At 35.9% G+C, this 12,006-nt stretch overlaps 1 protein-coding gene across 1 annotated transcript; it reads right to left on the bottom strand.

Moving 5' to 3' along the window:
* Positions 1-476: 476 nt before the first annotated feature.
* Positions 477-11,657, bottom strand: LOC137635643 (cytochrome b-c1 complex subunit Rieske, mitochondrial-like). Its single transcript, XM_068368109.1, has 3 exons — positions 11,425-11,657; positions 3,966-4,114; positions 477-918 (listed from the first exon to the last, which is right to left on the bottom strand). Exons 1-3 carry the CDS (start codon positions 11,640-11,642, stop codon positions 782-784), a joined length of 504 nt encoding a protein of 167 aa, XP_068224210.1. The 5' UTR covers positions 11,643-11,657; the 3' UTR covers positions 477-781.
* Positions 11,658-12,006: the final 349 nt, after the last annotated feature.

The raw sequence follows: 12,006 nt of genomic DNA, 5'->3' as shown, positions 1-12,006 counted from the left end.
AGTTTTTCTTTTCAACTATTGGCATTTTAAACATGACATATATGCTTGTCAAAATATGAGATATATGTCCTCACCAAAATGTGAGAGATTATTTGTCATTAAATAATTTAAAACGAAGGTAAATAATAATAGCTTACAATACTGGGAGAGCAAACTACAAAAATTACCATAGCTTTTAATTGGTTCCTCCCTGAATTTAGCCTTCAAGAGATTTTGCACACTATACTGTAAGGTTAAGGTTGTTGTCACATTTTTCAAAACTCTTCATGTTAAAAGAATTTTTAAATTGGTGACAGTTACAAGTTTTTAATTTCAGGAATCTCATAGGTCAAATTGTTTATTTTAAAAGACCTTGTGATGTGAATAAGCTCATAAGTCAAATTATGAGTTAAGTCTTTGTCATGTGAATAAAATTTGGGCAGTACTGTAGTTTTTGTTTTCTTATATTACAACTATGAAATAAAGGAAAATTCATATTCATATAAAGTCTTTAATCCTCAATAAACTTTTTTTCCAATGGTAATGTAATAAATACAATAAGAAGGTAGGATACTTTATACATATCTACATTAGTGAAGGACTGGTTTTATCAATTGTTCATCTTGTCTACTTCTAAACTATTTTCATGAGAGAAAAAAAGTTACTTTGACAAATAAGACCTTTTAATTTTAAAATAATCATTTTATACATAAAACTTCCATCACTGTCATTCACATTTTTCTATACTCTGAAGATATAAATTTAAAGTGTTGCAATTGGTCTCACCCTCCTTGTAGTACACTTAACCTACTACAAGCAAGTCTCCTTGGAATTCATAGGGAGGAATTTCCAGATTGAGGGGTGCTGGTCCTTTTCGAATACGTCCAGCCCCGTCGTAGTGAGAACCGTGGCATGGGCAGTAATATCCACCAAAATCACCTGTTATCAGAAAATACAAAATATAGTTTTAACAAGAATGTACAAAAAAAAATATATATTTTGACTCGTTCCAAGTGTTAGTAGCATCATGCAAGATTAGTTTTATAAATCTATCAGATTTGTAATGAGGAAATTAAACTTTGATGATAAAATTATTAAACCTTTTTCTCAAGGATACCATTTTCATTTTTATTACACTAACAGGCAAACAGTGATACCAAATCCACATGGATAGCGAGAATGAGGATTTATGACATCAGAAGAGGGAAAACCAAAGGCAAGGATCTGGCAACAAACAGTGCTACCAGATAGTTTGTAGTCCATAACCTCTATTTGTTCAGTGGAAACCAATTTACCAAGGATACTAATCACTAGGAGGTACTCAAAGAAAAGTGCCTATGGGCCACATTCCACCTTAGACATTAACCCTTTTACCCCCAAAGGACGTACTGGTACGTTTCACAAAACTCATCCCTTTACCCCCATGGACGTACCAGTACGTCCTTGCAAAAAAAGGCTATAAAAATTTCATATTTTTGATAATTTTTTGAGAAAATTCAGGCATTTTCCAAGAGAATGAGACCAACCTGACCTCTCTAGGACAAAAATTAAAACTGTTAGAGCAATTTAAAAAAAATATACTGCAAAATGTGCTGGGGAAAAAATAACCCCTTGGGGGTTACGGGTTGGAAATTTTCAAAGAGCCTGGGGGTAAAAGGGTTAAGCTACCATATTTTATAAAACATCCTTATGACAATTCAAAACACGTAATTATTTCTGCCAACCTTATTTCTATAAAGTTTTCTGTCGCTTATGAAAAAAAAATACATTTACAGCATTTTTTTTTTAATTTTAATATGAATTCACAAAAAAATTATTAATCATATTTCGAGTATATAACAAATCAAATCAATACAGGTTTGGATACACAAACAAACATCCTTACCATTATTGAAGAAACTAAACATTCTTTAAAGTACTAAAGTTGGGTTGGCAATAGGATAAAGAGAGAGAGAATATGTTACAACCTTGTCTGATTGTATCTATAGCCTCTTTTAACAACATATTCTTTAGCAGTGTAATTCTGTACTGCTGTTCTTGATCTATTTATAAATACATAAAACAATATAAATACGTAAAACGAATGTCGAGTAGAACTGAACATAACTTGTCATTATATTATGTATCTTAAAACAAAATTTTTAAAAAGGGCCATTTTTTATTTCTTTTACATATAGTTATTAGATTATCAATATTGTTATAATATCCACCAAAATCTTACTGTTCAAGTGCCAGAATACAAGGATAAATTTGGTAATATAAATAAAAAATATTTGAAATCACTTTACTACTATTACTATTATTATTACTTGCTAAGTTTCAGCCATATTTGGTAAAGCAGGCTGCTATAAGCCCATGGGATCCAACAGGGGAAAATTGACGTGAGGAAAGGAAATAAATAAATTCTAAGAGAAATAATAAATAAACGATTGAAATATTTCAAAAAAAGTATCAATATTGAAATAAATTTTTCATTTATAAACAATAAAAATTCAAAAAAATTAGATGAGAAATTAAGATGGAATAGTGTGCCCGTGTGTACCATCAACCAAGAGAACTCTACCCCTAGACCGTGAAGGAAATTGGTATTCAACTTAATTATCTACAATGCTCTTAAGTGAGAAAAAATATGACTAAGGCTAGTTTACGGCACAACACACCAACAACTACTGGCTACATAACATTCAATTATATTGTTTTATAAATGTTTTATAAAAAGTGATGAAAAATACTTTTTTGAAATTTATAAACAGACAAGATTTTAAATCTACAAGATTTATCTAGTAGCCTTCTCATTTATTGAAAGATGTCATGCAACCACCATCCTCAGTAAAAATAAAAATGATAGTGTTGTTAGCATCAGTTTACCTTAGGGTCAATGTTGTTTGCTAACCTACTAACTATGCAAAGGCTATCTGTCCAGGAACCATACAAGCACAATTAGTTTTTTATAGTTCAAGGATAAAAAGGTGAAGTGCTACAGCAGAACAGCTCTTCACTTTTTCTTTTCTTGGATGACATTTTATTTCCTGGTTCCCTCTTAGCTGTAAATTTTGTGAGGGGTAAAGAAAACTTTACTGGGTAACAATGTAACAAGCCATGTTGAGAATTTCTTGTTACTATCTCTACTTCATAAGATTTATGTCTGATCTTCCTGTTATAGGGTTAAAAATTAAATTAGTTCCCTACATTCTCTTCAATCTTGGATTCATCTTGCTGAACTACCATCAGATCTAGGTCTTCATCTATCAGCTTTTTCCACAACTTCCTGGGCCTTGATACCTTTTTTACCTGCAGCAACAAAATCATCTACACTTCCTGATGAGTATGATTTCATAGTCTCCAGCCTTTTGCTAAATGCTTATGCATGGGTAACTATTTCCCAGTCAAGTGAGAGTTTCTAAGCTTATCAAATGTTTTCATCAACAATTTGACATAGGTGGTTGTGGAAAGGTCAACCTACAAGAATAGACTGCACTGTTTTAAACAGTATTGGAAACATCCACGTTCTTTGCAATCAGAAACACATGTACTTTAGTAACATCTGCAAGCACCAAAGTATGCCATGCTCTTTGCTATAAGAAAAGGATATTCACAAGACTTGATAAAAAAAATTTTACCACAGCAATTGTTACCCAGAGCCTTTTTTATTAACTGCCGTGTCCGAGACCATAGCAGGTCAAACTCTATTTATCTCACTTCAATTGACTGTTACTTCTGTAGAATGGCATCACAACAACATTGTCTACCAACACCCAAAAATAATTTGCTATAAAAACCTACACAAATGCTTAAATTAGCTACTGCAATCTGTCTACAGCATAGGGGACATGAGGGTTTGTCATCCACCACAAAGCGTATAAAAGAAAACTTATTTAGCTTGGAATACCCAACTATCTAGTCTCAAAAACATATAAGAGATTAAATTTTAATTGTCCTCTTTACACTCCTTAAAAAATACATTTAATTCAGATATGTCTACTTACCAGCATCTGCAATTGGCACACAACCAAGATGTGTGCATACACCCAAGACAACCAACCATTTGGAATCAGGGCACCGCTGCTCATCTGTTTCTGGATCACGAAGTGAGGCAACATCGACAGCACCTTCTGTGGCTATTTCATCATCTGTCCTGTAAACAACATGAGTAATGATAATTAATATACATTAATAGTTACTCTAATTTTTGGGGCTGAAATATTACATGAGCTCATGTCTGGCAGAATTCCAAGCAATAATACAACCACCATACCAAAAGATTTTTCATACAAGGAATTTAAGTGTCCTCATTGGATGAGGAGGTACAACAAAATGCATATCCATACGTTTACAAGGTGGTATTTTATCCATAAGTTTAAGTTGGTATTTTTAGTAACATTTAGCACCCTATCAAACTGGAGAAGAGATGACGTTAGAGTGGTTAAGTTTACAGTAACCAGCCACCATATAAAACAAATGCATTTTGAGAGTGCATTTGGAAGCTGGAGAGCTAGCTAGTCCAACATCATTGAGTTAGACAACTCATAACCCAACCGCAACTCCCAACCCTCCACTGTTTTCATTCAGCTAATCCTGTTATTGCTAGCTAACAAGGCTATGATCATAACCAGAATTCCTGCATTTAGATATTAATTGAATTAGTATTCTGTAACCTATAAATTAGCTTTCTTCACATTTTATCAACCAACAATTAAGTTTTCAATCAACTGAATGCCCAAACTCTAGCAAGTGTCTGCATATACTAACTGACATGGGCAACAGCCATATCAAGATTTCCTACATTTATTTATTCAGGTTTAAAAAGTTTTAAAAAGTGATTAATTTGCACCACATTTCATTACCCTTTTAATAACCCTCCATTTAAAGGCTTTTCTTGCATTATTACTGCAAATGTATGTATTCTTCATATGTAGGCAGTAGAGTTAAACAATGCAGCATTTATTCTTACCTATTTATTGTATATTTCCCATTTAATAACTTCTTGCCTTTATGGAGAGTACAGGTAAACTGTATTTGAAGATAACTTAGAAGAATGATTTTATTCTATATAAAAAGGTTGACATCCAAAAGCTACGCTAGTAGCATTATCAACATGATAATGAATCGTCTAGTATCATAAATATTAGCTGTAGTACACCATGAACTTTTAATTTCCCCTAAAAAATATTGAGAAGCAAAATTTTTTTTGTGTAGAAACAAATTATAATCAAGAAGTTTTAACGAGAATAAGCTTGAAAAACAATCTCAAGTAAATGCTGCATAAAGTTAGAAAACATTTTCATTTCCCCTTTTCTCATTACTGCAATGTTCTCAAGGTGTGAATGACAATGACTAGTATTAATCAATAAAATACAATACTATTTATAAGAAATATCCCTACTGTTTTTTTGTAAATGGCTAGTCTATCTAACCATTTTGTAACTAATTACAGAACAAATTATTAATATTCAGTATAATAGTTTCTTTAGCCTTTTAAAAAGTAAAAATAAAACTCAGAATTAAACAATAGTAGTAAAAGTATTAAGAAATGATCAAATCTTTGGACTTTAAATTAAAAAGAATATATGGGAACATTGCCAATGACAACTGAATGTCAGCTGACCAGTACATGTGCAAAGACACAAGAAAATATATTTGGACTTTAATTTTAAATGTAAACTAATATTCTATTATTTCATGGGTTCATAATTGATTTATAGATTATTTTAAGGTACCCTTTACTTAATATTATTCTTTTATTAAATACATTTTAAATGAAACTAGCACATTCCAAAATTCCTTACTTTCCGACATGTTCCTATTTTGAGACTAGGCATATCCACCCTCCTACAATTGGGTCTGGATGTCACTAATATAGTGTGTGTTGTCGTAGGCCTGACTAGATAGACCTGGTGGTGTTTTATTCCAATCTCCTCTGTTATGGGTATTGGGAGGATATGTAAAAGCTAAGTAAAGCAGGAATTTTGGAAATTCTTCCTAATTTGGGAGGATATGTAAAAGTTAAGTAAAGCAGGAATTTTGGAAATTCTTGCTAATTTGGGAGGATATGTAAAAGCTAAGTAAAGCAGGAATTTTGGAAATTCTTCCTAATTAGAACATATTTAAAACCTGGTTACGCTCACATGTGTAAGGACCTTTCCCATGGATAGGTGAACCAAGTGGTTGTACAAGGGGTCTGTGGACTGTTACCAGTGTTCTGTCCTGGTATAACGTGTTTTTATTTAAATTACTTCTATTACAGATGAACAAAATAAAGCTTAACTGCAGCCGAGTAGGATGTTATAACCAGCTAACCCTAAATGGTGTCAGGAGTGTTGTCTGGTGCATATAGAATGTTCTGCTGATTAGGGGAGGACTTGGGAGACTGAAAGATGCTATCCTAGAGGCAGAACATCATAGAGCCATGGAAATTTTCCTTTCTGTATGGGTGAAAGGATTTTCTAGAATCATGGGTTCTGCAGAGCATTTACCCCGCAAGTAACTTCAAGATCTAATTGGTATCGATATTCCAAATTCAGCAGTTAGGGGTTTCAAAAATGGGGCCTTAGTGGACCAGGCCCCTTTTTAGGTTGACTTTGGATCCAAGGATGACACCTTATTACTGGGTTCTCCAGAGGAACCCATGACTTGTGCAGAGAAATATCATGATTGCTCAATTACAAAGGGTCTGTGGGACAGTACCCCTTTGCTTGTAGACATGAATTACGAAGTTGGAGTTGACCTTTAATGCTACCAAGTGACTTATCCCACTGAGAAGATAGCTAACTCATTGCTTGGACTTCCAGTTTGCTAGAAAGAATGTGTTATTTCCATGAACTACTTCCTTGAGGTGTTCATGTACTCTAGGTGTGCCTTCATCTGTCAACTTTCAAAGCAATTAAGAGGAGTGCATCCTGAATTATCACTCTTATCTTTATTATTTTGAGTTAATTTACAGTACCCTCATCATTAACACATCTCGTATAATCAACAATTTTAATTCACTTTCAGGGAACTATCTCAAATCAGTAATTAACTCAGGATCCCCTGAAGAGAAAATAGTCAATTAGCCATGAAGCATGAGCTTCCCATGCTGCCTATTCCACTGAAACCATTAGGTAGGAAAATTTCTAGTAGCTTAACAGTGGTGCTTCCAATTGCTGCTACAGGAGCCTGTATAGAATGAGTTATACAATGATGAGGAAAGTTTCAGGACATTGTTACTGACCAATTTGAAATTCTTGGTAGCGAGTGTGAACGTGCTACAGTACTTTCCTCCATTTTCTGATACAATTGTTCAATGTATCAACATAATCTAGTCTTCTATTTCTGCATGGCCATGTCGCTGGGCTACCAACTGAAAATGATTCTAAGCTCATTGCAAAAGGAGGTGAACTATCTCAGACTTGGAAAAAAATTCTCCTAGATGGAGATAAGACAAGCTAATTGTCAAGAAAAATCAAGGGGAGTCTTAATCAAGTAGGTACCAGAAAGGTAACCGTGAATGCCTGAGGCGATAGGCAGTCTGAAGCACTGGTTTTGAAGTAACAACCAAAGCCTAGTAGATAAGATAATTCTGACGGATCAAAGTGATGGTATCTAGTTGTGTTATCTTTCTGGTTTACCGAGTGCAAGCAGTCTTCTTTTTCATAACAAGACGTAGGACACTTGACGTCTTTCTTTTAGATGGAAAGAGGGCCGGTCACAGCGACCCAATTAACGGTGACCAAAGAGTTGACTGTGAAGACTTGGAGTACCCTCTGCAAGACTTTGCATGCATTCTTCTCCCTTATAATCCTTTGAAATTCCAATGCCGACTTGTACGGTGACTACGGTGTCAATAAGGTCCTTTCCTTTCGCCTTTTTTGTGAATGTTGAGTTCCGATTTGAGGCAAAGTACATAACTGCACCCAACCAAAGGTGGAACGAGAAGCTGATGGGCTAATCCTGGCAACAGCTTCCAAGGCAGAAAACTCCCGGCCCAAAAATCACGTGTCCCTGTGCCCGAGTCTTACGTCGGGTCACTGTCGCCAGTGCTGCAATCGCTGAATCAATGGAGTGAAGTGATGGATTCGCCAAAGGGTCTCTGGAACATCCTAAGGCAGGGAAGTGAAGATGGCAACTACTTATGTCCTGTCACACAGTCTTCATATTTGATCTCATACAAGACCTACCACTGGTCACGCTCCTGTACCAAGTGCCGAAAAGCCTTCCCAATGGTAGTTTGGTAGTGTATTACTTCTTCCACAATACCATGCAGATGGATTGGTTGATGTCTTTTGAGACTCTGTGCTTCAGGTAGGACTTTCCAACACTATGCAATCATCATTACGCACTGCTCAGTCTCCTGAGGAGAGAGAAGTTGATCATCCAGGAAGTGAAAAGGGCGGCACCCTTTATTCCTATTGGTATTGCGAGAGTGTATTCTAGCAAGAACTGAGCACAGATAGTAGGTACTCGAGTCCCCTACTCGGGGATGGGTACGTTATCGGTATGCATTTTCTTACCACCCAAAAGAAACTAAAATGTATTGGGATCTATTCGCTGAAAGGAACATTCTTGGCATCGCACTGTATCTCTCACAAGGATAGAAATGCTAAGTCCTGCATATGCAACTAATATCAATCAAACTTCCTGGACTTCTTTGATGACATTTAATTGTTTTACTAAAGGTTCCTCACTCCCCTAGGACACTTGCTAGTCAGTTCGTCAACAGAACAGGGCAATCAAATACTTGTCCTTGATAGGGGAGGATCTTTGCCGAAGACTGTGAGAGCACAATGTGGCCTTTTATTACTTGTATGAGGGTTGAAATCAGACCTGAGACTTAACTTTTTCCAATTCCTATTGGGCGAATTAGAAGAATTTGATGCCTGGTAAACTTTTGGGCAGGGAAGGATCCCATGCCAGGACTGCTTTCTAAATATGGGAAGATCTAGGTCGAGGAAGAGTTTTGGCACGTCAGATCTCAAACATTTCTGGTCTGGTAGTGCAGGGAAGGAACATGAGGTGTACCAGTTCCCTGGCAACTCAAAAGGAACAATTACCCGAAAAAGGTTTAAATTCACATTGCTGGGTTTCCCATCATGTGGTTCCTAATCACAGCTGCCAATTGTATGGTTCCCAATTGCGGCTGCCAATTGTAGGGTTCCCGATGCAAACACATAGCTGAATCCATGGGAACAATGATCATTGAGAACTAGCGAAAAGAGACTTGTCGTGCCAGGAGAGAATACAATCAGAACATTACCATGAACAGTCTCAACTTATTAAAGGAAAGAGCTTGTGGCTCATACAGGGGAATGATGAGAATGATCTTAGGTTCCTTTTCAACCAGTATAAAGCAGATGCCATTAGCACTGTGACTAGTAAGTCAAAGAACAGACACAAGGTGTTCAATTACATAGAATCCAACAATCAAAATAAATACCTGAACAGTGTGCCAAAACGTACTCTCATGGAAGGGAATGTAACATACATAACTTATCCATAAGCATAAGAAACGAGAACGTACTAGGATCATCTCCCCGAGCAGTATGTACTATGGGATCCCGAGGTAGTGGTAACAGTGATAACGTTATACATACATACTTGTTGGGGGAGGGAGGAATAATAATAACCTTGAACAGAACAAATGGAAAAACTAAGATTAAAGGAAAGAAAGTTTTAGTCTAAACACCCTAATAAAGATATGTTTTTAGTGTGCACTATGGGATCCAGGGTTAGTGGTAACAATGGTAATCTTATTTGGAAAATAATAAGATTAATCAAAAGAAAATTTTTCAGTCTATACACCCTAATAGAGACCTCATAAGCCTTTCATGGAATAAACTCATCCACTAATAACATCCAAGAGATGACTACCAAATGACCACTACCCAACACAATGGGATAGTACCACTATGATTTGAGTGGCTCAAGTTTAAGCCAAACCTGCTTGATGGGACTGAGTAGATTTCAAGAATACAATCATCCCCATTTGAATCATAGTAGCAGTAGTTGGCAACAGTACCACAGCTCCCAAAATTGGTTTAGTAAAAAAAAAAACCTTGTATCCTAGCAATGTTATCCTTTTCCACAAATCTAGACAGTGAAAAAAGGAAAAGAGGTTAGGCAGTACGATGGGAGACCGTTGATAAAACATGAAGGAGGTTGAAATAATATGCAATAGAAAAATCATAAAATTTTTTAGTTAACAAGGACAAATCTGATTCTCAAATTCAAGAGCCCTCTTACCTGTAACAAGGCTTCAACACTGAAATGACATATGGTGTTGGGGTATAGTGACAATGTCAAGGTATCTCGTTAAGAGGGACTTGTGCTTTGTCTCCCCTGGCTTGAGACCAAGCACTGGTAGCCCTCCTTTACATTGGGACTGAAACACCTTCCAATCAGGAGGGTTGGTAAAAAATCATGTAAAGAATCAGTCGATGCCTCGAGAAAGACTGATAGAACAGACATCCTTTGCTTCATCGAATCCTTCCCATCATGTATATCATCGAGTGCGAAAACTTTTCAACATCCATGGGGCAACTCTTGGTACTGCACTGATTTTCTCGCAGGGAGAGAAACAGTATGAGTTACACGGATGTGACTCCTATCGATCAGACTTCTTGGACTACTTTGATGAAGTCTTTCCAAAATAGCAGTGAAAACTTGGCAAAAATGAGGCAATGGAGGAAAGAGAACTTGAAGTTTACCTTCTCTGGAATTGTGCAGACCAATGAAGAAGCTCTCACGAGGATAAAGATCATAACAGAACAACCAAGGGAATACGTCCTAACCACATTCCAGGATAGGCAGACACTGAAGGAAAGGATGCCTCCCATCTCCTTTACATTAAGCGGTAAAGGAATTCTTCCAACAGCAACAGCTATGTCCAAGAAAAACTTCTTAAGATTCATGTCGTCATTGTCGAAGTATGACCACACTCTACGGATTGAAAAACAACCCGACCAGAACAAGTATGTTTGAGTTTGATAAGAGTAGATAGCACAGAAAACTGTCCGACTATTACAATTATCAAGAAACACTGCTTAACCTTGGCTTCTTCCATTAATATCCCTTAAACATGGCAGTCTGTAAGATCATTTATTCAATCTGAAAGAAAATTATTAAAACAATCAGAATTGGGCACTGAGGAGCACATCTCTACTATCCAGCGGCCATAGTCAAAGTCCAGGTTACGCTACTACACCACCTACCAGCTACTAATACTACATCGTTAAAAGTTTACACGTCTATTCAAGCCTCGTTGAAGTCATACTCCTACTAAAGGTTGAAGGTTTATATTACTGTACACCTAAGAATAATTACTGAATAACCGTAGACGTTCCTGTGCAAGGTTTCTTTTTTAGAAGATTTCCAAAGGAAACTTATTTATATACCAAATTAACAACCATAAAATCACAAACCAATCTACCATTGAGAATGTTAAATACACAAGGGTTGCATTATCCATACCTGTGTCTGACAAACAGTGGCTTTCCACGCCACTGGAATGTAATTGATTTGCCTTCTGGGATATCATCCATCTTTATTTCAATCTTAGCCAAGGCCAACACATCAGCAGAAGCAGCCATGGAGGAAATAAATTCAGTGACAATAGATTTTGCAGCATATATTCCAGAAACCGTACCACCTGGAATGGTAAGTGTACAAAATATGAAAATGTTGAGCATACTTCAATATAAACACAACTATAAAATGAAGTGCCATTTAACAAAAAATAATTTGCAAAGGTGTCAAAATGACAAGACCTAATTCTTTTTAGTTTAGTACTGCATGGCAATGTATAAAAATACTTCAACAAATTTCATACAAAAATGTGTACAGAATATATGTAATCCAAGTTAAGAAACTGAATTCCATACGCTAAAATCTTGTTAATACAGACTAAATGAAGGTGAAACCTGTCCAGATACACCGATAGTATGAATTCACTTCTACGCATGGTAAGCTATTGAATACTAATTCTTGAAATAAAATCATATGGAATGTAAATCTAGATTGATATGACAAATTTGGACGTACTTTGTAATTTTC

The sequence above is a fragment of the Palaemon carinicauda genome, unplaced genomic scaffold (assembly GCF_036898095.1).
Source record: "Palaemon carinicauda isolate YSFRI2023 unplaced genomic scaffold, ASM3689809v2 scaffold153, whole genome shotgun sequence".
NCBI classification, from domain to species: Eukaryota; Metazoa; Arthropoda; class Malacostraca; order Decapoda; family Palaemonidae; genus Palaemon; species Palaemon carinicauda.
Note: the sequence above shows the minus strand (reverse complement) of the source record. Positions and strands in the feature narration are given on the sequence as shown.